At 40.1% G+C, this 21,970-nt stretch overlaps 2 protein-coding genes across 7 annotated transcripts in view; both read right to left on the reverse strand.

Moving 5' to 3' along the window:
• The window catches only part of MAP2K6 (mitogen-activated protein kinase kinase 6), a 1,063,669-nt gene that overhangs the window by 342,070 nt on the left and 699,629 nt on the right, over nt 1-21,970 (reverse strand). The window lies entirely within an intron of this gene.
• Nucleotides 1-21,970, reverse strand: part of LOC121921512 (ABC-type organic anion transporter ABCA8-like) — a 102,535-nt gene that overhangs the window by 15,980 nt on the left and 64,585 nt on the right. For all 6 annotated transcript variants that reach the window (XR_006101961.1, XR_006101962.1, XM_042449692.1 and 3 more), the window contains 6 exons: nt 21,674-21,787; nt 13,311-13,439; nt 8,883-8,951; nt 6,727-6,818; nt 5,457-5,577; nt 2,297-2,423 (listed from right to left, as the gene is read on the reverse strand). Coding sequence is in view for 4 of the 6 variants with exons in the window: in XM_042449692.1 (XP_042305626.1) it covers nt 2,297-2,423; nt 5,457-5,577; nt 6,727-6,818; nt 8,883-8,951; nt 13,311-13,439; nt 21,674-21,787 (652 nt within the window). In the remaining 2 variants the exon portion in view is untranslated. The remainder of the gene's footprint in view (nt 1-2,296; nt 2,424-5,456; nt 5,578-6,726; nt 6,819-8,882; nt 8,952-13,310; nt 13,440-21,673; nt 21,788-21,970) is intronic.

Below are 21,970 nucleotides of genomic sequence, written 5' to 3' on the forward strand. Positions count from 1 at the left end.
CAGATATAGGATTGGGGACACCTGGCTGAATGAAACTACGTGTGAAAGGGATCTAGGAGTCCAAGTAGACCACAAGTTGAACATGAGTGAACAGTGTGATGCGGCAGCTAAAAAGGCCAATGCTATTTTAGGCTGCATCAATAGAAGTATAGTGTCTAGATCAAGAGAAGTAATAGTGCCACTGTATTCTGCTTTGGTCAGGCCCCACCTAGAATATTGTGTCCAGTTCTGGGCGCCACAATTCAGAAAGGACATTGAGAAACTGGAGCATGTCCAAAGGAGGGCAACTAAAATGGTGAAAGGTCTGGAAACCATTGCCTATGAATAACGACTTAGGGAGCTGGATATATTTAACCTGGAGAAGAGAAGGTTAAGAGGTGATATGATAGCCCCATTTAAATACTTGAAGGGATGTCATATTGAGGAGGGAGCAAGCTTGTTTTCTGCTGCTCCAGAGAACAGGACCCGGAACAATGGATGCAAGCTACAGGAAAAGAGATTCCACCTGAACATTAGGAGGAACTTCCTGACAGTAAGGGCTGTTCGACAATGGAATGCACTCCCTCGGAGGGTGATAGAGTCTCCTTCCTTGGAGGTCTTTAAACAGAGGCTGGATGGCCATCTGTCAGGGATGCTTTGATTTGGATTTCCTGCATGGCAGGGGGTTGGACTGGATGGCCCTAGTGGTCTCTTCCAACTCTACGATTCTATGATTCTATGATTCTATGATTCTATGATTGGCTTTTTGGAATTCTTTTTCTACAATATTTTCAAGCCATGGAAAGTTGAATCCGTGGATGCAGAATCCATGAATACAGAGGACTGACTAAATTAGTATGGGCTTTGGCCTTTTCTGGATACATATGCAGGAGGAGTGACTAAAAAATAATGTATTAGACTAAGATCTTATGAACCACTTAAATTACTACTGGACATATATTGCTACATGCTCCTGAATTTCGGTCACTTGATAAAATACAAGTCACTCATAATCATAAGGATCAAACCATGGTTACATTTATTGTTTTGGGAGTAAAAATGTATGTAGAGAATCCCACTGAAGTGTGGAAGGACTAAAATATTAAAAGTAAAGAAAGGGTTGGATAAAATATGGAGATGGCAATAATGGGGGAAATGAGATCCATTTAGCCAAAAGATGGAAATAATACAACATTTTCTTTTAATAACATTTTCAGTTATGGACATAGATCATAGTAAAAATTATGGACACAGATCTGGTTTTCCGCTTTCTTATGGTGGTGGTGGTGGTTGTATGCCTTCAAGTAGCTTCTCACTTATGGAAACCCTAACACAAACCTATCATGTGGTTTTATTTGCAAGATTTGTTCAGAGGAGATTTGCCATTGCCCTTCCCTGAGGCTGAGACCAAGGTCACCTAGTGAGTGTCATGGCTGAGCTGGGAATCAAACCCTGGTCTCCAGAGTTGTAGTCCAACATTCAAACCACTACATGGAACTGAAAACAATATTGCTTGATGTAATTACACCAGAAAGATAAGCTCGTGTTTTTATGTTCATTTTTGATATAATAATAATTTTTTCATGTAAAAATATGAAAATAAAAACAATGCAGATGAATTTACAGACTCTGAAAGTGTTTCATTTGCCTTTTTTTTTTTTTTGCTTTCCTTCTCTTTTTCCTTGACTCCAGAACTTAGTTTAGTCCTATATCCATTTACCTAGGAGTGAGTAAAATTCAGAGACATAGTCATGTTTGTCTGGAATATCAGTATGCAAAGAGCTCTTGTAGCATCTTTGACACTAACTGTGTTTAAGAAGTTATAGGATAAGCTTTCATAGACTTGGTCTATTTTTCCATACAGGAAGTAGATCAAGTCTACAAAAGCCTATGCTACAACTTCTTTCACACAGTTAGTTTCAAAGGTGCTACAAGATTCCTTTGCATGCTAGGAATGAGTGCCATTGAACTCAGTGGGATTTACAGCTCAGTAGACATGCATACAATTGCAATGTAAAAACTTCTCTTCTTCCTATTGGAATTTCCCATGGTACAAAGAACAAAAAACCTAGCAATTTCAGCCAATAGCTCAAATGCTTCTGAAAATGAGTACAAAGATAAAGGATTGGATATGAGATCTGCCCCCCCAAAGGAACGTTCCTCTGCTCCTCACAGTTTAACCCATTGACCATAGCATTTTCCTGCAGAAGGAGAAGCTGTCCATGTGCCTAACTCTGGATCCAGCCAAAACTTGTTTGCTTTTTTCAAGCTGAGAAAGTCTCTAAAACAATAACAGTAAACATTTTTGCCATCTAACCTTTTTTAACACAGAAAGACACAGTTCTTGTGGCCACTTTCCGTCTTGTCTTGTTCTTCTTCAAACAGGAACAAATCTTTCTGCTTTTGTATTCCTTGCGCAGGTTATGGACAATGACAACTGGTTTCTAAATAGGGAAGACAAGAAAGAACTTTCCTTATGTCATGCACACACAGCGGTTTCACGTTTTCTTTTGGCATGAATTTATCAAACCAGGAGTCAGCTATTGGCCCTTCAGACAGGGGACAGAAATATAGGAAGTTGTGTTATATCAAGTCAGAATGTCTACCTAAACCAGTAGTATCTCTGGGAGCAGCTGCAAACACAATGTTGTACCATACAATGGTCTGTGGTTTTTTTGTGGTGGCACTGACTAACTGACTGCTTGCCTTCCATCTAACTGAGGATGGGGAGAATGGCCATTTCCCAGCACCTCAAAAACCGTTTCGAAGCAACCCTTAGAGAAGAATAGAGCAGCCATGAGACTCTGCACTTTGCAAACACTTCCAAAGGAGTTATTTTGTACAGAGTATATGTGGTTCTTCTGCATGTTGTTTTGCACAGATGTGCTTCTTGCATAGGATCCATTGTGTTCCTGCATAAGCAACACTAATTATTTCTGTACAAAATAATCCTCCTTCCCCTCTCAAAAATTCCTAAAAATAGAGATCAAAAACTTTGTAGACATCTCTGATCTTGAGTAGTGAGAAGGAAACTACAGACGATTGATTATCGGGTACAAGGACAAAAATATAAAGATTTACATCCCTGCATCTAATACTCAGCAACAACAATCGGAATAACTGGGCAGCAGCAGTATATATTTTGCTCTATAAAAGAACGCAAAGAAACATAAGTAGAGAAAATTAACAAAATAACAAGGAAGACAGACACTAATTTAAGCTTTCATAAATCAAAAGATTTCACAAATCAAAAGGTTTAATAAATCAAAAAGAAATTGAAAGAAGACTCAGAATAAACATAGATGCCAAGCAACCCCCCACCCTACATATAGCTCTTCTGTGATCTTCTCCTAACACAACTAAACCTAGCAAACAGATGAACCAGAGATCACTGACTATACAGCTCCAATGGTCTGATACAATCCCTATAAGCACTTCATTGGACAGTGTTGTTGTGATTCTTCCCTAAGACAGCACAACAGAGCTGTTGAAAAGTAAACCCTAGAAAGGCAAAAGATCTGGGAAATATATTCCTCAACTATTGGGAAACCATAATGAGGAGATTCCTGGACTGATGAAAACAGTTTGGGATTTATTCTATACAAAAATCACTCTTTTTTGGTATAGAAAACAGCATATTATGTGCAGGAAATAGCATTATGTGTTTCAAAGCTGTTTTCTGAGCAAAAGAAAATCATGTGTGCATTTTGCACACGATAACTTTCCAATTACACAATTTTCTGTGCAGAAAATATTGTGGTCTGTACAAACAAAACATTTACAAATTTTATGCAGATTAAAGTCCTAGACTGTGAATAGTCTTGAAGACTTTCTTGCAGCAGGATAAAAATGGCTCAAATTTGCTTCCTTCAAGAAAAAAAAAATAGAGAAGGATTGCATTACTAGTAAAGCACAGTTTTCTCTCCCATTCATTCACATCAACTAAGTATTTCCCTTACATGGTGATGTTGGTGAAAATATGCTGTATAGATTTTTCCCTGCTTATGTTTAAAATCTAGATCTCTTAATTATTTCAGAGCTGGAGGTTTTAAATTGTTTTTGCTAACTGCCTTCAAGTCTCCCTCAATCCATGGTGACCCTCTATGAATGAAACACTTTCAAGTCACCCTATCACCAACTGCTCTGCTCAGATCCTGCAGAATGAGGACTGTGGTTTCTTTGACGCATCTGAAATTAGGTCTTCCTCTTTTCCTATTGCCCTCCATTTTGCCAAGCATTATAGTCTTTCTTAGTGTGTCCTTTCTCCTCATGACAAAATATGACAACAATTTAGTCATCTTTGCTTCCAGGGAAAGCTTGGGCTTGATCTGCTCTGGGACCCATCCACTGGTCCATGGTATTCTTATAACTCTTCTCCAGGACCACATCTCAAATTAGTTTATTTTCTTCCTATAAGCTTCCTTTATGGTCCAGTTCTCACAACTTTATGCAGAAATTGAAAATATGTTGGCATGGACAATCCTGACTTTAGCATTTAATGATATATCTTTACACTTCAGGGTCTTGTCCAGTTCCTTCATAGCTGCCCATCCAAGTCCTACTGTTCTCCTGGTTTCTTGACTGCAGTCTCCACTCTGATTAATGACTGAGCTCAAGTATGAAAAATCTATTTCAATCTCTTTATCATCTACTTTAAAATTATGTAGATGGTCTATTCTATAAATCTCCCTTTATGCTTTCTGCCTTGACCTCTTCAATAATCTTTCCATATCTGTGATATTTTCTGCCAATATTATGGTGTCATCTGCATATCTTAAATTGTTGGTGTTCATTCCTCCAGTTTTCATGCCTCCCTCCTCTGAATCCAATCCTGTTTTTCATATGATGTCCTCAGCATATTTATAAATTAAATAGATAGGGCAATAGAATACAGCCTTGCATGAATCCCTTTCCAACTGGAAACCATTCTGTTTCTCCCTATTCTGTCCTTACAGTACCCTCTTGTCCTGAGTACAGATTATGCATGAAACATTGTGACACATTCCTTTCTTTAAGAGCAATCCATAGTTTCTCATTATTTAGATAATCAAATGCTTTGCTATAGTCTATAAAACACATATGTTTGCTATATGATCCCTAGTGTCTCTTCCTTTTCTGAACCCTACCTGGACATCTAGCAATTCTTTCTCCATAAATGTTAAGAGTCTTTGTTGTAGAATTTTAAGCATCACCTTGCTTTCACAAGGAATGCAAGGGTACTGATGTAAACAAAGCAAAGAGACTCCCTCCTCCTCTGCAGCAGCTTTGCCGTATAGTTTTGGAACCAAGACTTGTTGAAAACCTATGCACATTGCTTCTTTCATAGATGTTGTAAATATAGTGTTTTAATTTTGATTATTGCTTTATGTTGTCTATTTTATGATTGCTGTACACTGCTTTGAAATATTGTGTAAGTGGTTTATAAATATATGTAAATGAAGAAATAGCTGAATGAGAAAAGTGTAATTTTGTTTTACCTCTTCTTGATTTGTAGATCCCAGGACACTTTGAACTCTTGCCCTTTCATCTTCAACATCTCTATCTTTTTCACTGGGCTCTTCAGGATTCTGCTGGATACTCTTTTTCTGTGGAGAAATTCTGCAGATCAAAGACATCACAAAAAGTTTGAAAGCATTGCACACTACCAAGTGGATATTGTTTCCTATTTAAAAAGGAATGAATGGCCCATAATAAAGCTAGAATCTGAATGACTAACACAGAAAATCTTGTCCTTACAATATTATATTTTATATATCACTAATATTTACTGTTGTGAAAAAGTGTCCCAAAAACATGAGTTAGGTAGAAATATATATCTAAAACAAATGGTGAATCTTTCAAATATCTGTAATTACACTATTATTGAAAACATGTCTTGGTCATTTAGCAAATTCAAACAAAAATCAACCAAACAGCTTCTTAATCAGGCAAGATGTTACAAACCAAACAGGAGAAAAATTAGAGATGTTATTAAGATGTCTGCATTTTGTTGTCCTCTGCCTACAAAGTGGTCTGTGGCATCACAGGAATGGAGACATACTGGATTGCAAGAGAGGAGTCCTTGTTGAGATGCAAATGGGCTGTAAATTTCCCAGATTTTGAAAATATCCCAATTGCCACATGGCCAGAAGGAGAAGGAGCCAGCTTACAAAATATGCCCTCCCCATACCATTGTAACTAAGGACAGAAACAACAGAATGCAGCTATCCTACTAACATCTCTATTTTTTCTCCTGTTTGATTTGTAACACCTTGCCTGATGATGAAGCCAGTGGAGCTTCAAAAGCTTGCAAGAAGTATATTGTGCATTTTGGTTGGCCAATGTTTGGTGGATTTTTGTTTGAATAGACCATTACTTATTAGTGTAATTTTACTCTTTAAGAAGGCAGTCACTGAATAAAGTGAACAACAGGGATGACAAGACATTCTGACTATGTAGGATTTTTTCCCATGAGATATATGTGAAAAAGTAAGGAGTAGCATTATATTTATTTTTGCTGTTAAATACTTTTTGCCATAACAATATGTGGACATTTTTTTTCCAGAGTTGTGGCCAAGCCCCCTAAATTTATCCGTCGATACAAGCCTCCATAAAATGGTGACACAACCATGATTCATAAGATATTGGAATTTAACTAGGAAAAAGAAGCCATTAAAAACAGAACCTGTGAATATCAAAATGGCATGCCGGCAAGTTGTTATTTCACAACATTTGTCTGCAAGAGCATGTGAACAGATCTGTACAAACCTAAAGACAGGATCTCTTCTCATAACTGGCTTGCCATATTTTGTCACCAGATAGCAGAGTAAAAAGATGAAAATTACACTGTGGAGATATGGCTACATAAAAGAAGAGCATGAAAAAATATATTTAACCAGTGTACAGATCTATAACCACTTTCATTTAATTCATATAATTCTGTGGTAGGTTAAATTTCTCTAGTGACATAGCCCATAAGTCACTTTATAGATGAATCAGTGATAAGGACTGACAAAAGGCCTTCAAGGAGCTCTGGTGGTGCAGTGGTTAAATGCCAGTACTGCAGCCAGAAGGTTTTGAGTTCAATCCCAGGCACGACTCCAGAATCCATTCAACTTGGAATCCTTCCTTCGGTCGGTAAAATGAGTACCCAGCTTGTTGGGGGCAATTAGCTTACACACTGTAAACCACTGAGGGAGTGCTTACGTGCACTGGCAAGCAATTTCTATTGCTATTAAAGATTTTTGGAGGTATTAGAGGTTGTGGTCTCTTCCAACTCAGATTCTATGATTCTATGAAATGATTTTATTCACTTCATAATCATTGCACTACTCTCTAATTTGTGGCAAAAATGTTCCCCAGGAGCCACATTGCTCAGACAGAGTGGGAAACCACAGGCTGAGATCATATAAGTACACTCTTGGAGTGCATGCCTTCACTTCTTTCCAAGGCAGGCAATGGGAGCCAGGGGCTTGTGGGACAACTTCATCTCCTCAGTCACTGGTTAACATTAGGGTACACCTTTCATGCTTTGATTGCCCTTGCACACCCAGAGATAAAGGAGCAGCCTCCACCTCCAGGATAAAGCTGCTCCTTCTTCTCCAAGTGAATGGAGGCAGTATGAACATGCCTTAGCATACTCCCATGCTCTGTCAGTGGATGAGAGTTGCACCCTTTGCTACTATGCACTTTATGTAAAAGACAATGTGCAAGAAGGCACAGAATATGTATTTCTACCACATTCCAAAGAATACATGCACAGGGATCACAATGGCATTCTGGTCAAGCCTCTTGCCATACAGGAATAACCAGGTATATGCCACCAAGATGTTGTGACTTTCATTGTCCCAATGGGGCTCTTGCAAGGTTGTCTGAAAAAGGAGTCTTCCCCCAGAGAAAGCCACAAGATTCAAAATTGATAGTACAAGTACCTTTTAACTGTTGAGGAACTAATTCCTGTTAGACACATGGTAATTTAAATCTCTCTTTTTATTCAAAAAAAACAGCTTCATTTATATACCTTCATACTGAACTAACAGTGTCTAAATGGTTTACAACTGTAAGCTAGTCATCCCAGCCCTGAAGGGGGGCAGGGAATTTTATGACTCTTCAGGCTCCTCTGTGGAGATCAAGGGATTTCCACTTGGTCACCCCTCACAGAAAAATAAAACTTTCCTGACAAATTTCTGGAAAACGTGGGCTATAAAACACTCATCTGGCTTTCCCTCCTACCTGCTCTTGCAAATAGCGGTGTGAACCATAAAACTCCATTCTCAGTGTCTAACAAGGACAGGTGATCTGTGTTTATCTTTACAGTAGAATTCTCTCTCCCCTCCCTCTCCTCCTTTAGCCAAGCGGTGTAATGGACTGAAGCTCACTGCAGAAATGATGCAGTTTGACCCTTCTTTAAATACCATGACTCAACGCTATAGAATTCTGGAATCCATGGTATTGTGAGATATTTAGACTTTTCTCTCAAAGACTTCTGATGCCACAGCAAACTACAATACAATTCCCAGGATTCCACAGGATGGATTCGTGGCAGTAAAAGTGGTGTCAAACTGCATCAATTCTGCAGTGCAGATCCAGCCCAAGACTCACAGAATTAAAATGAATGGCTGAGGCACTGTTACTTTTATTACTTAGGCAAAAAAAAAAAAATGTCCTGGACATTGAATTTCTGACAGAAGTGCCCACTCTGCTACTTCTTTTGTAAATGAAGTGTCTGCAAATGCTCACACCTCAGTGGAGCATGTGCCAGATTTCACATAAATACTCAAGCTGAGCCTTGAGAAAACCAAAACTCCCATGTTTAACAAACAGCAATGAGCAATTATCATATCTCTAGATATGTAGCAGTACTTCTATTTTTTTAAAAAAACAATCTCTCCACTATATGGAAGAATGACGTATTGATTTCTCACCACAAAGGAAGACATCCAGAGCTTTTTTTTATATTTAAATTCTTCATCTTGTTCATGAAAAAATTGAAGCTGTAAGAAAACAAAATTGATATCATATATAGTTTTCTCTGTTACTGAATGTAGATACTGCCAGCGATAATAGTTTGAAATTATACGATGACCCTGCAAAAACTAGTTTTGAGCTTTCTGTATACTGAAGTATGCAATGCTCCTTTGCAATCAGAACATTTTTTAATGTTCCCTAGAATAGCAATAGCAATAAATGTACATTTGTATACCACTTATCAGTGAACTCACTACTCTCTAAGCGGTTTACAATTGGTTTAATTGAAGTGATTTCAACAGTGAAAGTGTAGTTTTAAAGGAAAATGCAGAAAATCCCACAAACCAAAATAGATGTGTTTTTTGTTTTATGATATTTATTTTTCTGCGTTATTTATTTATTCATGATTAATTAATTAATACAAATCATAGGTTTGAAATATCTGTTAAGCTCCCAAAGTAGGGAAATGAAATCTGCAGAAATCCCTCAGTGAGAAAGCATGGTGGATCTTGAACCATAGATCTACAGAAAGCCGTATGTTGCCTTTAAAACGTTTCCTCTCAAGGGACCTAGAAGGATACTGTTCTACTATTGCATCAAGGATAGTGTTTTATTTTAACACTGGGGTGGATAATAAAGCAAATCTCTGAGGTTGGGAGATACGATCTGTTGTCCTTCCAAGGCATTCCCCACATGGAAAGGCCTTCTTTGAGGATGCACACTCAGGGCCAAGAGACAGATGACAGAACAGAAATTTATAAAATAAACTGTAAGCTGATTTGCCCCCAACAATCTGGGTACTCATTTTAGCAACCTCGGAAGGATGCAAGCCTGAGTCAAGCTTGAGCCCTTTAGCTGGTCTTGAACTCACAACCTTGTGGTTTTGAGTGAGTGGCTGCAGTACAGGCATTTAACCACTGCGCCACCAGGGACAAAAAAGATCACCCAGCTCTGAGCCACAGTGTCTACTACTCTCTGGCTCATACCCACTTACATTTAAACCAGTTTGGGATTCACCTGTGCTCTGTGTTGGTAAATCAATTCCAAACAGTCTGTCGTTCCCACTATGAAAGCAAATCTTTTCATTATCCCCTGTAATCGCTTCTTTTTTGGCACAATTTTCATCCCCACTAGTTTGTGCCACCTCAAAATGCATGTCAATCATCAGTGCGTCATCAGTGACATAAGCAGCAGCCCAGCTTGGGAAGTATATATATATATATATATATATATATATATATATATTTAAAATAAATTGATAGAATATTCAATCAATTGGTTTTGCAACTACTTGCCTCACTAATTGTAAGTAGTTGCAAAATCAATGAATTGAATTTTCTATCAATTTTATTTTTTTAAAAAATCATGTGCCCATTGGCCACATCACAAACACAAAGGCATCACTAAGAGAGGGGGGGAATGGTGGATCTACCAAAAGCTGAGGAGGGATGGTAAAGCCCCCTCTGCCATTAGTCCCTCCTCCAGAATGATGCAATTCAGATCCATTGTTCCCATTTGTTGAACACACTCCAGAATCTATTCTTTCCAAAAGAACTGCTAGAAAACTAGTGTCTGGAAAAAATAGTTTTTTTGTGTTTGCCTCACTTTATTGTGACAGAAATTGAACCAAATAGGATCACAACCAGCTTCAAATGGGAACGAAGGTCATATAAACCAATCAGCAATTTGCTTTAAATCATAGTGGGAACTAACTTTCCTAAAACTATACTGTATATGAGAAGGGAAGATAAATGACATAGACCCTGTCTTTCAAAGAGATCTGAAGAGGAATCCTAGGGATCTTCCAGATCTCCCAATAGGTATGGGAGATGTTGGAGCATTCTGTTGTGGGATTTCATGCATTGTAACACCTTGCAAGGTTTGTTCTCATTCTCACATCCATTCATGTCTCAAATATACAATGTTTTGGCCCTTCTGTTACAGGCCAGAGCATATTCTGTTGCCCCTGGCTTGTAAAAGAAGGGCCAAAACACTGTATATTTGAGACATGAATGGATGAGAGAATGAGAACAAACATTGCAAGGTGTTATAATGCATGAAATCCCACAACTATAAAGGACAGAATTTAACCTAATAAGAGCTAATATAGGCAGATTTGTGTCTGTGTGTGCCAGTAGAAAATGGGCTACAGTGCAGGTCATTCTGGGAAGTATGTCATGACTGAATGCAAACAAGATAAGATATGTCTCTACAAGTGCACACTAGACATCAGACCACACTAGAGAGGAACACCAACACTAGGTGTGGTCACTAGACAAGGTGTCATTAGATAAGGGAACAGACAGTGACAAGATAAATGATGAGTCATAAGATAAAGAGCTTTGTTCAACTGATTTGCTGAGTGGACTTAGGAAGAGAATAAAAAGAAACTGAGAAACAGATCTTATCAGACCGTCTTATGGCAAGTCTCCAACGCAGAAGACACTGCTTTGATAAACTGTGATGACCATTTCTGGTAGCCCTGGCATGCTGTCCTAAAATGTTGATTTATTTGGATGCTGCTAAGACTAATAAGAATAGGTATTCTTAAGTAATACTGAATGCTGTTAAGATTTAACAAGGAGAATAATTCTTATAGTCCTGTGGTTCATCATGGTTAAGATACCAGTTAGATCTGTGTAATCCCTCAGACTGATGAGAAAGTGCACTTGAATGGATTAAAGCCTAAACTGCATTGTTAAAAGGATTGTGTATGTGATGTAAGGGACAGAATTCTGCACAAATGAAAGTTTTTACAAAAAATCTGTATAATGCCTTAGCAGACACTATGAAATTATGAAGGAACTGATGGTGATGATGATGTTCTTGATGACTAAAAGACTAGGTTAAATGGTTTAGGGGGTGATATTCTTACGTGTGTCAATTATTACCAAGCCTGTTAAAAATGTATAGAGATCAAGGTAAACGTCTGGCACATTTTATTCTATTTTCTATTTCTAATTTTTTTTCCTTTGCTTTTAGCTTTTTGATATAGTCATAGTTCTAAAGTATTGAGGCTATACTACTGAAAAGAAGGGGAGAAAGGTATGTTCAGTCTAATAATCAGAAATGTAATGAGGTGGGTCAGTAGGAAACTTCTGTGAAGAAGGTCACTGCCCCATTAGAAACTTCATCATGAGATTGCCCCAAAATGTAGCAGGAAGAATCAAAACAGTGAATATAAGTATGCTGTATTTACTCCAGACTATAAAATGCCACCACATTGTCATGAACGGATCATTTCCTGGTCAAGGTTGAACTGAAGGCCACTGTTTGCCTCATCGGCGGTGGAGTACCCATTAGAATGGTCCGCCCTCAAAGGCTAATGGAGCCAGTAGAATTTCAGAAAGCCCTAGAGGATTTAATGGTTGGTAACACTGACGACACTGTAAAGTCAAAGGCTTTCATGGCTGGAATCCATAGTTTTTTGTGGGTTTCTTGGGCTATGTGGCCATGTTCCAGAAAATTTTTCCAGGCAAAGCATTCTCTGAAGATGCCAGCCACAGATGCTGGCGAAACGTCAAGAAGAAACTTTTCTGGAACATGGCCACATAGCCCGAAAAACCCACAAAAAACTACCGATGACACTGTCAAAGCCTTGGTTGATAACTGGAATAACAATCTCATTAAGGCTATTGACACAATCGCTCCAAAGCATCCTTTCTACCCTGCTCCTAATTGGAAGTCCTGGTACACCAAAGAACTCAGGCATATGAAGCAGGCTGGACAACGACTAGAGCACTACTGGAGGAAAACTCGACTCTTATGTGACAAGACACTGCGTATCAGTTTCCGGGCATAGTACAAGGTATTGGTTATAACCTTAAAAGCCTTACATGGTTTGGGTCCAACCAATCTAAGGAGTGGGCTATCTTCAACACAACCGTGGCATGTACTAAAACCTGTAGAATGTTGTTGTGAAAGAGTCATGGCATGGCCCAATACATCAGCCTCCCCTATGCTATCTGTAATTAACAACAGGTGGAAAATGAAGTTCCAGTGGCGCAGTCATAGTGTCTGGTGCACACAGTAAAAAGAACCTGCTTTTATCAGGTTCTTTTTGGTGTGGCGGGACGCCACAATGTTTGGCTGCTGCAGCGTCCCTCAGGAGGAAAAACAGGCAGCTCCAGCCCGCTTTTTGGGGGTGGTCTGTCAAGCCCCTAAGTTTCTTTTTACCTAACAATGTATCATGTTTATTTGCTAGAAGCTCTAGTTGATTTTTACCAAATATCTGTGGAGTACACACTTGTTGCTGTTGGTGGTGCTGCTGCTGTTAAACTGATTTAACCACAATTAACCAACACCTTTTTTCTAGCAGTTTACTCCATTATTAAAACACAGTTCCATGCATATAGGGTGAGAAACAACTTTATGCTTTAGCTTACCCCTGTGTAACTATCTAAAAAGGTGATAGCTGGATAAATAGGAACCAAAAAAGTCAGCAGATAATCCAGATAGTTTATAATTTGCGGCATATATATGAAAAACCGGATAATAATGATCATCAGTGTCACCTAAAATGAAAGACAGTGGTGTTTAAATTTCTTCAACCATACCAATCACTTGATCCAATTATATTTTTCATAAAGTCTATGACTTAGCACCTGAATTATCACTCCAAATAGAACAAAGCATAAGTATGTCTCCTTCTTTGGAGGTCTTTAAACAGAGGCTGGATGGCCATCTGTCAGGGATGCTTTGATTTGGATTTCCTGCATGGCAGGGGGTTGGACTGGATGGCCCTAGTGGTCTCTTCCAACTCTATGATTCTATGATTCTATGTAACAGCATTGGCTCACAAACATATTTACTACCCTGTATGCTCCCTTATCTTCTCTCTCTGTGCCCTTTCTTTCATTATCAAATTTGCTTTGAAGATCCCCACACAAGTTCTTGCCAATTCATCACCACACATATGGCGGAGAGACTAAATTCTTTAAACTCTGAAAATATCTAAGGGCTCTCCTGCACAAACCCTGTTCTCACAGCAGTCACACAAGTAATAATAAAATGGGGACATAGTGCTTACCAGACAGCCATCACTACATCACTCTCATTCTCCAACCAAGGCTACTGCCCTCATTACGCTCTTTTCCTAATCTTTCACTTAACCCCACCTTGTGCCCTAGACAGCATGTCTTTAGGGATTTTATTTTAGTTTCCCCCTTTTTCAGCTCTGCTGTTGTAGTTTAAGTCTTTAAAAGTGAAAAGATGAAGAAAGAAAATAAAAAGGTAATCAGAGAGCTTTGGAATAGTGAGGGGGAGGGGGAGAAGGGAATATGGACACTACACATCTGGAAATTGCACAACTGCCTTGGAGTGATATTTTGCACCTGGGGACTTGCACAATTGCCAGGTCATTCACAGCTTTTGCCCATGAATAAAGAGAGACTGGTTCGGGGCAGCTATGAGTCAGAAGTGGCAGCATGCAATGAGTATCACCAAAGTTGTTTCTTTCCCAGTGAAATTGCAGTTTAAAAACTGAGTGTAGTATTATCCTAAGCAAAATGGGGTTTCCTTCCTCCTCCTTTACTTTCATGGCAAGTTTTGAGCATTCACTGCCCATCTACAAAGATAAAGGTAAAGGTTTCCCCTTGACATGGTACTCATCTCCATTACTAAGCCAAAGAGCCAGCATTGTCTGAAGACTACTCCGGTGGTCATGTGGCCAGCATGACTGCACTGAACACTAATACCTTCCCACCAAAGTGGTACCTATTTATCTACTTGTATTTGCATGCTTTTGAACTGCTAGGTCGGCAGAAACTGGGACTAGTGATAGGAGCTTGCCCTCAAACTGCCAACCTTTCAATCTAATGATAATCAGAATTGGCATCTTAACCACTAAGCCATCCTTCTACAAAGGTACCCAATGCATTTTGGACTAAATAACCTCATTGTTGCTGTGCCACACTGGATTCCTGTGTGCATATGCAATAATCTGGTGATTTCCACTGACGGTATTAGGATTGACACAGAGGGAACAAGGCAAACAGTGCAAGGACCCAAAAATGGGAGGCAAAAGAACTTGCACAGGCAGCAAGTAAAGGGAACACATGGGCTTAGATGTCTCTACACTAATGCACAGAGCATGGGAAATAAGCAAGATGAACTTGAACTCCTAGCACAACAAAGCAAATATGATATAATAGGCCTCACTGAAACCTGGTGGGATGAGTCTCATGATTGGAATGTGGAAATAGAGGGGTATAACCTTTTTAAGAGAAATAGGCCAAACAGGAAAGGAGGAGGAATAGCACTATATGTCAGAGATATTTACACCAGTGAAGAGATCCAGGACATCAATCATGGAAGCCAGGTGGAGAGCATCTGGGTAAAAATGATAGAATGTTATGGTGGGAGTCTACTACAGACCCCCAAGTCAGACTGAGGAATTGGATGATGTCTTTCAAGAACAGATGACCACACATTCAGAAAGGAGAGATGTAGCAGTGTTGGGCGACTTCAACTACCCTGATATTTGCTGGAAGGCAAACTCAGCCAAATCCTCAAGTTCTAGCAAATTCCTCACTTGCCTTGGAGATAACTTCATTGTCCAAAAGGTGGAAGAGGCAACAAGGGGTTCAGCTATTCTAGATCTGATCCTAACCAACAAGGATGACTTGGTTAATAGGGTGCAAGTGGTGGGATCTTTAGGTGGAAGTGACCATGTTCTCCTACAGTTTGTTATACAATGGAAAGGAGAAGCCAGGCATAGTCAAACACGCATTCTAGACTTTAGGAAAGCCGATTGTAGTAAACTTAAAGAAATACTGAGTGTGATCCCATGGTCAACAATACTAAAAGAGAAGGGAGCTCAAGATGGATGGGAGTTTCTAAAAAGGGAGATACTGAAGACACAATTTCAAACAGTTCCAGTGAGGAAGAAAAATGGGAGGTGTCTCAAGAAACCAGGATGGATGATTAAAGAACCTTCAACTAAGCTAAGTTTTAAACGGAACATGTATAAGAAATGGAAAAATGGGGAAATCACCAAAGAGGAATTGAAACAAATAGCGAGCCTGTGTAGAGATAAAGTCAGAAAAGCTAAAGCGCAGAATGAACTCAGGCTTGCTAGAGAGGTTAAGAACAACAAAAAGGGCTTTTTTTGGATATGTCTGCAGCAAAAGGAAGAAGAAGGAAATGGTAGGGCCACTGCGTGGAGAAGATGGCAAAATGCTAACAGGACAGAGAAAAGGCAGAATTACTCAACACCTTCTTTGCCTCAGTCTTCTCTGAAAAGGCAAAGGGTGCTCAACCTGAGGATAATGGAGCAGAGGACAGAATAGGGGAATTTCAGCACAGAATAAGTAAGAAGATAGTACAGGAATATCTGGTTAATCTAAATGAATTTAAGTCTCCAGGACCAGATGAACTCCATCCAAGGGTATTAAAAGAACTGGCAAATGTAATATCGGAGCCATTAGCAATAATCTTTGAGAACTCCTGGAAAACAGGAGAAATCGCTGCAGACTGGAGGAGGGCAAACGTTGTTCCCATCTTCAAAAAGGGGAAAAAAGAGGATCGCAACAATTATCGTCCAGTTAGTCTGACATCAGTACTAGGAAAGATTCTGGATCAGATCATTAAACAGAGAGTCTGAGAACATCTAGAAGGCAATGCCATCATCACAAAAAGTCAACATGGGTTTCTGAGAAAGAAGTCATGCCAGACAAACCTTATCTCTTTCTTTGATAAAATTACCAGCTTGTTAGATGAAGGGAATGCTGTGGATATAGTATATCTTGATTTCAATAAGGCCTTTGACAAAGTTCGCCATGATATTCTTGCAAACAAGCTTGTAAAATGTGGGCTAGACAAGGCAACTGTTACATGGATTTGTAATTGGTTGACCGACCGAACGCAAAGGGTGCTCAACAATGGCTCCTTTTCATCCTGGAGAGAAGTGACCAGTGGGGTCCCACAAGGCTCTGTCCTGGGCCCAGTTCTATTCAACATCTTTATCAATGACTTGGAGGACAAAATTGGGGGAATACTTATCAAATTTGCAGATGACACGAAATTAGGAGGAGTAGCTAATACTCCAGAGGACAGGATCAAAATTCAAAATGACCTGAACAGACTAGAAAACTGGGCCAAAGCTAACAAAATGAAATTCAACATGGAGAAATGTAAGGTACTGCACTTAGGGCGGAAAAATGAAAAGCACAGATATAGGATGGGGGACACCTGGCTGAATGAAACTATGTGAAAGGGATCTAGGAGTCCAAGTAGACCACAAGTTGAACATGAGTCAACAGTGTGATGTAGCAGCTAACAAGGCCAATGCGATTTTAGGCTGCATCAATAGAAGTATAGTGTCTAGATCCAGGGAAGTAATAGTGCCAATCTATTCTGCTTTGGTCAGGCCCCACCTGGAATACTGTGTCCACAATTAAAAAAGGACATTGAGAAACTGGAGCGTGTCCAAAGGAGAGCGACTAAAATGGTGAAAGGTCTGGAAACCATGCCCTATGAGGAACGACTTAGGGAGCTGGGATGTTTAGCCTGGAGAAGAGAAGGTTAAGAAGTGATATGATAGCCCTGTTTAAATATTTGAAGGGATGTCATATTGAGGAGGGAGCCAGCTTGTTTTCTGCTGCTCCAGAGACTAGGACCCGGAGCAATGGATGCAAGCTGCAGGAAAAGAGATTCCACCTCAACATTAGGAGGAACCTCCTGACAGTAAGGGCTGTTCGACAGTGGAACAAACTCCCTCAAACTCCCCCGGAGTGTAGTGGAGTCTCCTTCCCTGGAGGTCTTCAAACAGAGGCTGGATGGCCATCTGTCGGGGATGCTTTGATTTGGATTTCCTGCATGGCAGGGGTTTGGACTGGATGGCCCTTGTGGTCTTTTCCAACTCTACGATTCTATGATTCACCACATTGTTTAGGGTCTGGAACACTGGACAGTTGTTGTGAAGGTCCCTTCTGGGTTAATGCAAGAGAATCATTCAAGAATGGATTAAGTCACCTATTGTCAGCTGGCTATGTTTAGCCTGGGGAAGAGAATGGTAAGAGCCCAGTTTAAATAGCCCAGTTTAAATATTTGATGGGTTGTAATACTGAGGATGGAGCAAGCTTGTTTTCTGCAGCTCCAGAGACTAGGACCCGGAGCAATGGATTCAAAATACATGAAGAGAGATTCCACCTAAACATTAGAAAGAACTTCCTGATGCTAAGAGCTGTTCTATACTCCCGAGAGGAATATAATCCTTCCTGCACACTCAGGTCCTCCAGGAAGAACTTACTGCAGTCAAGAAAAACTAGACTGGTGGTGAATTCCCAGAGGACCTTCTCAGCTGCTGCTCCAAAAGTCTGGAATGACCTGCCAGAGGAGATCCATCAGATCACATCTCTTGACACTTTTTAAAAGGTGATAAAAACTGTTCTCTTCTGGCAGGCCTCCCCAGACTGACCTCTGCCAGAGCAGAATTGACTGCCCATGTTAACCAGTCCTCCCCCCAACTGCCTCATTATTATTATATTGCCGTCACTCCTTGCCGAGTTGTTCAATTGATGTTATTCTGTTAAATATGTTTTTATTGTTATTATTTTGTATTGATAGGAGGGAGGGTAGAAGGGTGTGGGGTTTCGGAGATTGTTTTGTTATTATTATTGTGAAATTGTATTTGTATTTTTCCTTTATTGTTACCCGCCTTGATCCTCAATGGGAGAGGCGGGATACAAATAAAATTTATTATTATTATTATTATTATTATTATTCATGTGATTTTTTTTCTCTGCACTGGACTGGGATGTTCACAGAATCCTCCCAGTTCTGTCTCACAGCTGAGTCTGAGATAGGTTATAATCTTAGGAGTTTTACAAGGCAACAAAATGAGAAAAAGTGTGTGCTTTTGCCATCATGATTTTTCATTTTCTCTCACATGCTTTCCAACATCTCAGACAACCAATTACAGCTGCTCAGTGATCAAAGATGTATTTTGGAGAAGCTTTCCATTTCCTCTCACTTTACTAATTACATCCTCATACTCTAGCCATGCTGCCAATTGAGTCAACACTCCAGGGAGATTATGGCATTTACCAATAATCCGACTGCTCCCCAGTGGGATACAGTCACATTGCAGGTTGCTACTGGGCATTCTCAAATGTAATTCACTGTTGCTGCCACCAGGCAATTGCAACCTGGCTGCATACCGGGTCCCAGAGCTAGCCGTTTTGGAAAAGTGGCCTCCGAAGCGAATCTGGGATGTAGCCAGGTTGCAATTGCCCAACCCGCAATGCAACTGTATCCCATTGGAGAGCAGTCGGATTATTAGTAAATGCAATGATCTCCTAGGGATCTGATGAAGTGGGTTACAGTCTGTAAAAGCTTGTGTCAGATAAAATTTGTCAGTCTTTGTGTAGCTACTATTGAGTAGATTAAGGTAGATACTAGATCCTGTTGATTTTACTGCAAATACCTAGCACAATTATGTCCTTTGTGAAATAAAAATTATTTCAGAGCACGTGCCAATCTAGTTTGGCAAATGTATTTGCCCCTTAGCACTAACCTTGCACTTTTCCTTAATATAGATCCTTTCTACATCACCACTCTTATGCCAGTTGTTTTTTTCCCCTGACAGAGTTTACATTGTAAAGGTAAATTAGCTTTCTAACAAAATAGATATGTAAAACTCTTATGTATATTCAACTTAATAGGACATATGTCTGGGTAAACACTTGAAATGCTTATACAGTGCACCCTTCCCTTATGCAGAGGATCCGTTCTGGACACACACACACCCCGCAGGGAAATACTGTGTATGCGCGATCCCCATTTGCAGCACACACACCAGGGTGCACACATTATTGCCTCTTCAGAAGTAGCACATGGTAGCTGCCAGGCCGGACTCCAAGGGCCCTGCCCCCCCCCCCCCAGCAGCTGCTGCTGCTACTGAAGGTGGCAGCAGTTCAACCTCTGGAGGGCCCTTCAGGGAATGGTGCAGCTGCTGGGCAAGCAGGGAAATTGCCCCTTCTCACTTGCCAAATTGCCATGCCAGTCCCTCCGGTGTACCCCAATCACCCGGTGTGGTCCACACACACTGCACCCCTACCCCTAATAATGTCACAGCCAAAATCTACCCTTCCTCTTGTCTTTGCCTAGCTCTTTCTTTTCCCAGCATTGTGTCACAAGACAGTACCTTGCCTCCTAGAGGAACTCTGCTGCTGTGAAGTTGATACCTTCACTATGGTCCTAACTTGTCCCATCACATTTTCGTCCAACATGGATTTATCCCATGTTTCTGCCATACTTCTCCTTAGTCTTTTCAGTCTTCTCCTGCATCTCCTACCCTCTCCTCTCATGCTGTATGCCACACCGCCCTCCCTTGTGCCTTACCTCTCCTCATGCCTACCTTTCTTGTTCCTTGAACCATGCCACTATACCTCTCAGCATCTCTTCCTCCCTTTCCTCTCCCTCCTTTTCCTCATTCTCCTTTCCACCCTTGCAAGGCACCATTTGCAGTCTGCCACTTGTATCTCTCACCCTAATTATTTGCTTTCCTCTCCCCTTTACCTCACCCCACTTACTTCTTGCACTCCACCACTCACACTGCTCACTCTCTCTTCCTTTCTACTCCCCCCTTTGCCTCATCTCACACCCTCACAATACACCTTCCACCTTCTGCACCATTCACTATCCCTTTGCTCATGCCTGAAAGTCAGGGGGAAACTTGCAGAACAATCTGACAGACTAGAGCCACCACATTTTGTCCCATATCTCAGCTCCTAAAAGAGGTAGGAGCTTTGTTACTTTTTTAAAAATGAAATCTTGGAATCCAGGTCTGTTGTGTGCCCAAGAGGCACCAGGGATCATGCATTTAGAATCCAGGTAAAACCTGGCCAACTGGATTGTATGGCAACCATAACTTAGCTCCATCTCAGTAATAGATCTACTGTAACCCTACCTTACCTCCTATCTGAAGGTAGGCAGACTCTTATTGGGATGGCTGGGGTCAGGGTAGCCTGATGTCAGGGTGACCTGATGTCATAGCCACAAAGGAGAAGGCACCATAAAATGTAGGACATTCAAGATAAAGGTACGAAATAAAATTACAAAATAAACTTTAAAAATGAATATACATTCATGCTTCTTAATCATGCTCAAAAAGGAGGACATTTTGGAATTTTGGAATTTCTCCTGGACAGACAGTTGACATGTAGGAAATGTCTTGGAAAAACAGGACATCTGTTTGAGATTCCAGTGAAGGTGATCTAGGTTGGTGGTTGCCTGGCGGTCTCCAAACCCCACTACACATGGAAGGGAAGAATTAAGAAGGCATTTATAAGAACTGAATGTCATACAAACATCTATCACATGATCTGTGCCTTTCATTTGAAAAGGAGGGTTAATCCATTTTAGATGTCTCTTCACACCACTGTGCATCACACAGTGAAATATCATCCATTCTAAATTTACTCCTTTTTTGGATCTGGGCAGTGTACAAGAGCCAGTTCCACTCTTTTGAACCCCATAAAATGCACTGTAAATTCTGGGTGGGCAAAAATCAAACAGCTGACCACAAAAAAATCTGCACAGGGTTTAACACTGTGTTATCAGTACAGAACCTCAAGCAAGTGTTCAGAATATGCTTAGCCTGTCATACTGTTCACTGTGTATATCTTCATTAAATCTGGGTTTGCAGTTCCCTCATATGCTAAGACAGTTTAATATACTGTAAATGTTACAGGTATTGAGGCAGTACACATTATGAATCAAATGAGCGGTCTGGCAAAGTACTTACCAAAATTAGGATAAATGACCAAAAACTGCTAGGATGGCTTTTTTTGCGAAATATAAAGGCAATCACATATAGGAATAAGATAAGTGATATGCTGTAGCCAAACAGAAATGACACCTGTAAGGAAGAAGACCTCATATTAACAGTGAATTGATATCTAGACACCATACTTATGGCACCTACTGTGTAATATTTATCAGTGTTATTCAAGATAAAAACAACAACAACAAACCACTGAAAATACGTTGAACATGTGTTTAATGTCACTGTAATATCTGTGTCTGAAAAGGGGGGATATCT

Source organism: Sceloporus undulatus, chromosome 2, assembly GCF_019175285.1.
Source record: "Sceloporus undulatus isolate JIND9_A2432 ecotype Alabama chromosome 2, SceUnd_v1.1, whole genome shotgun sequence".
NCBI lineage: Eukaryota > Metazoa > Chordata > Lepidosauria > Squamata > Phrynosomatidae > Sceloporus > Sceloporus undulatus.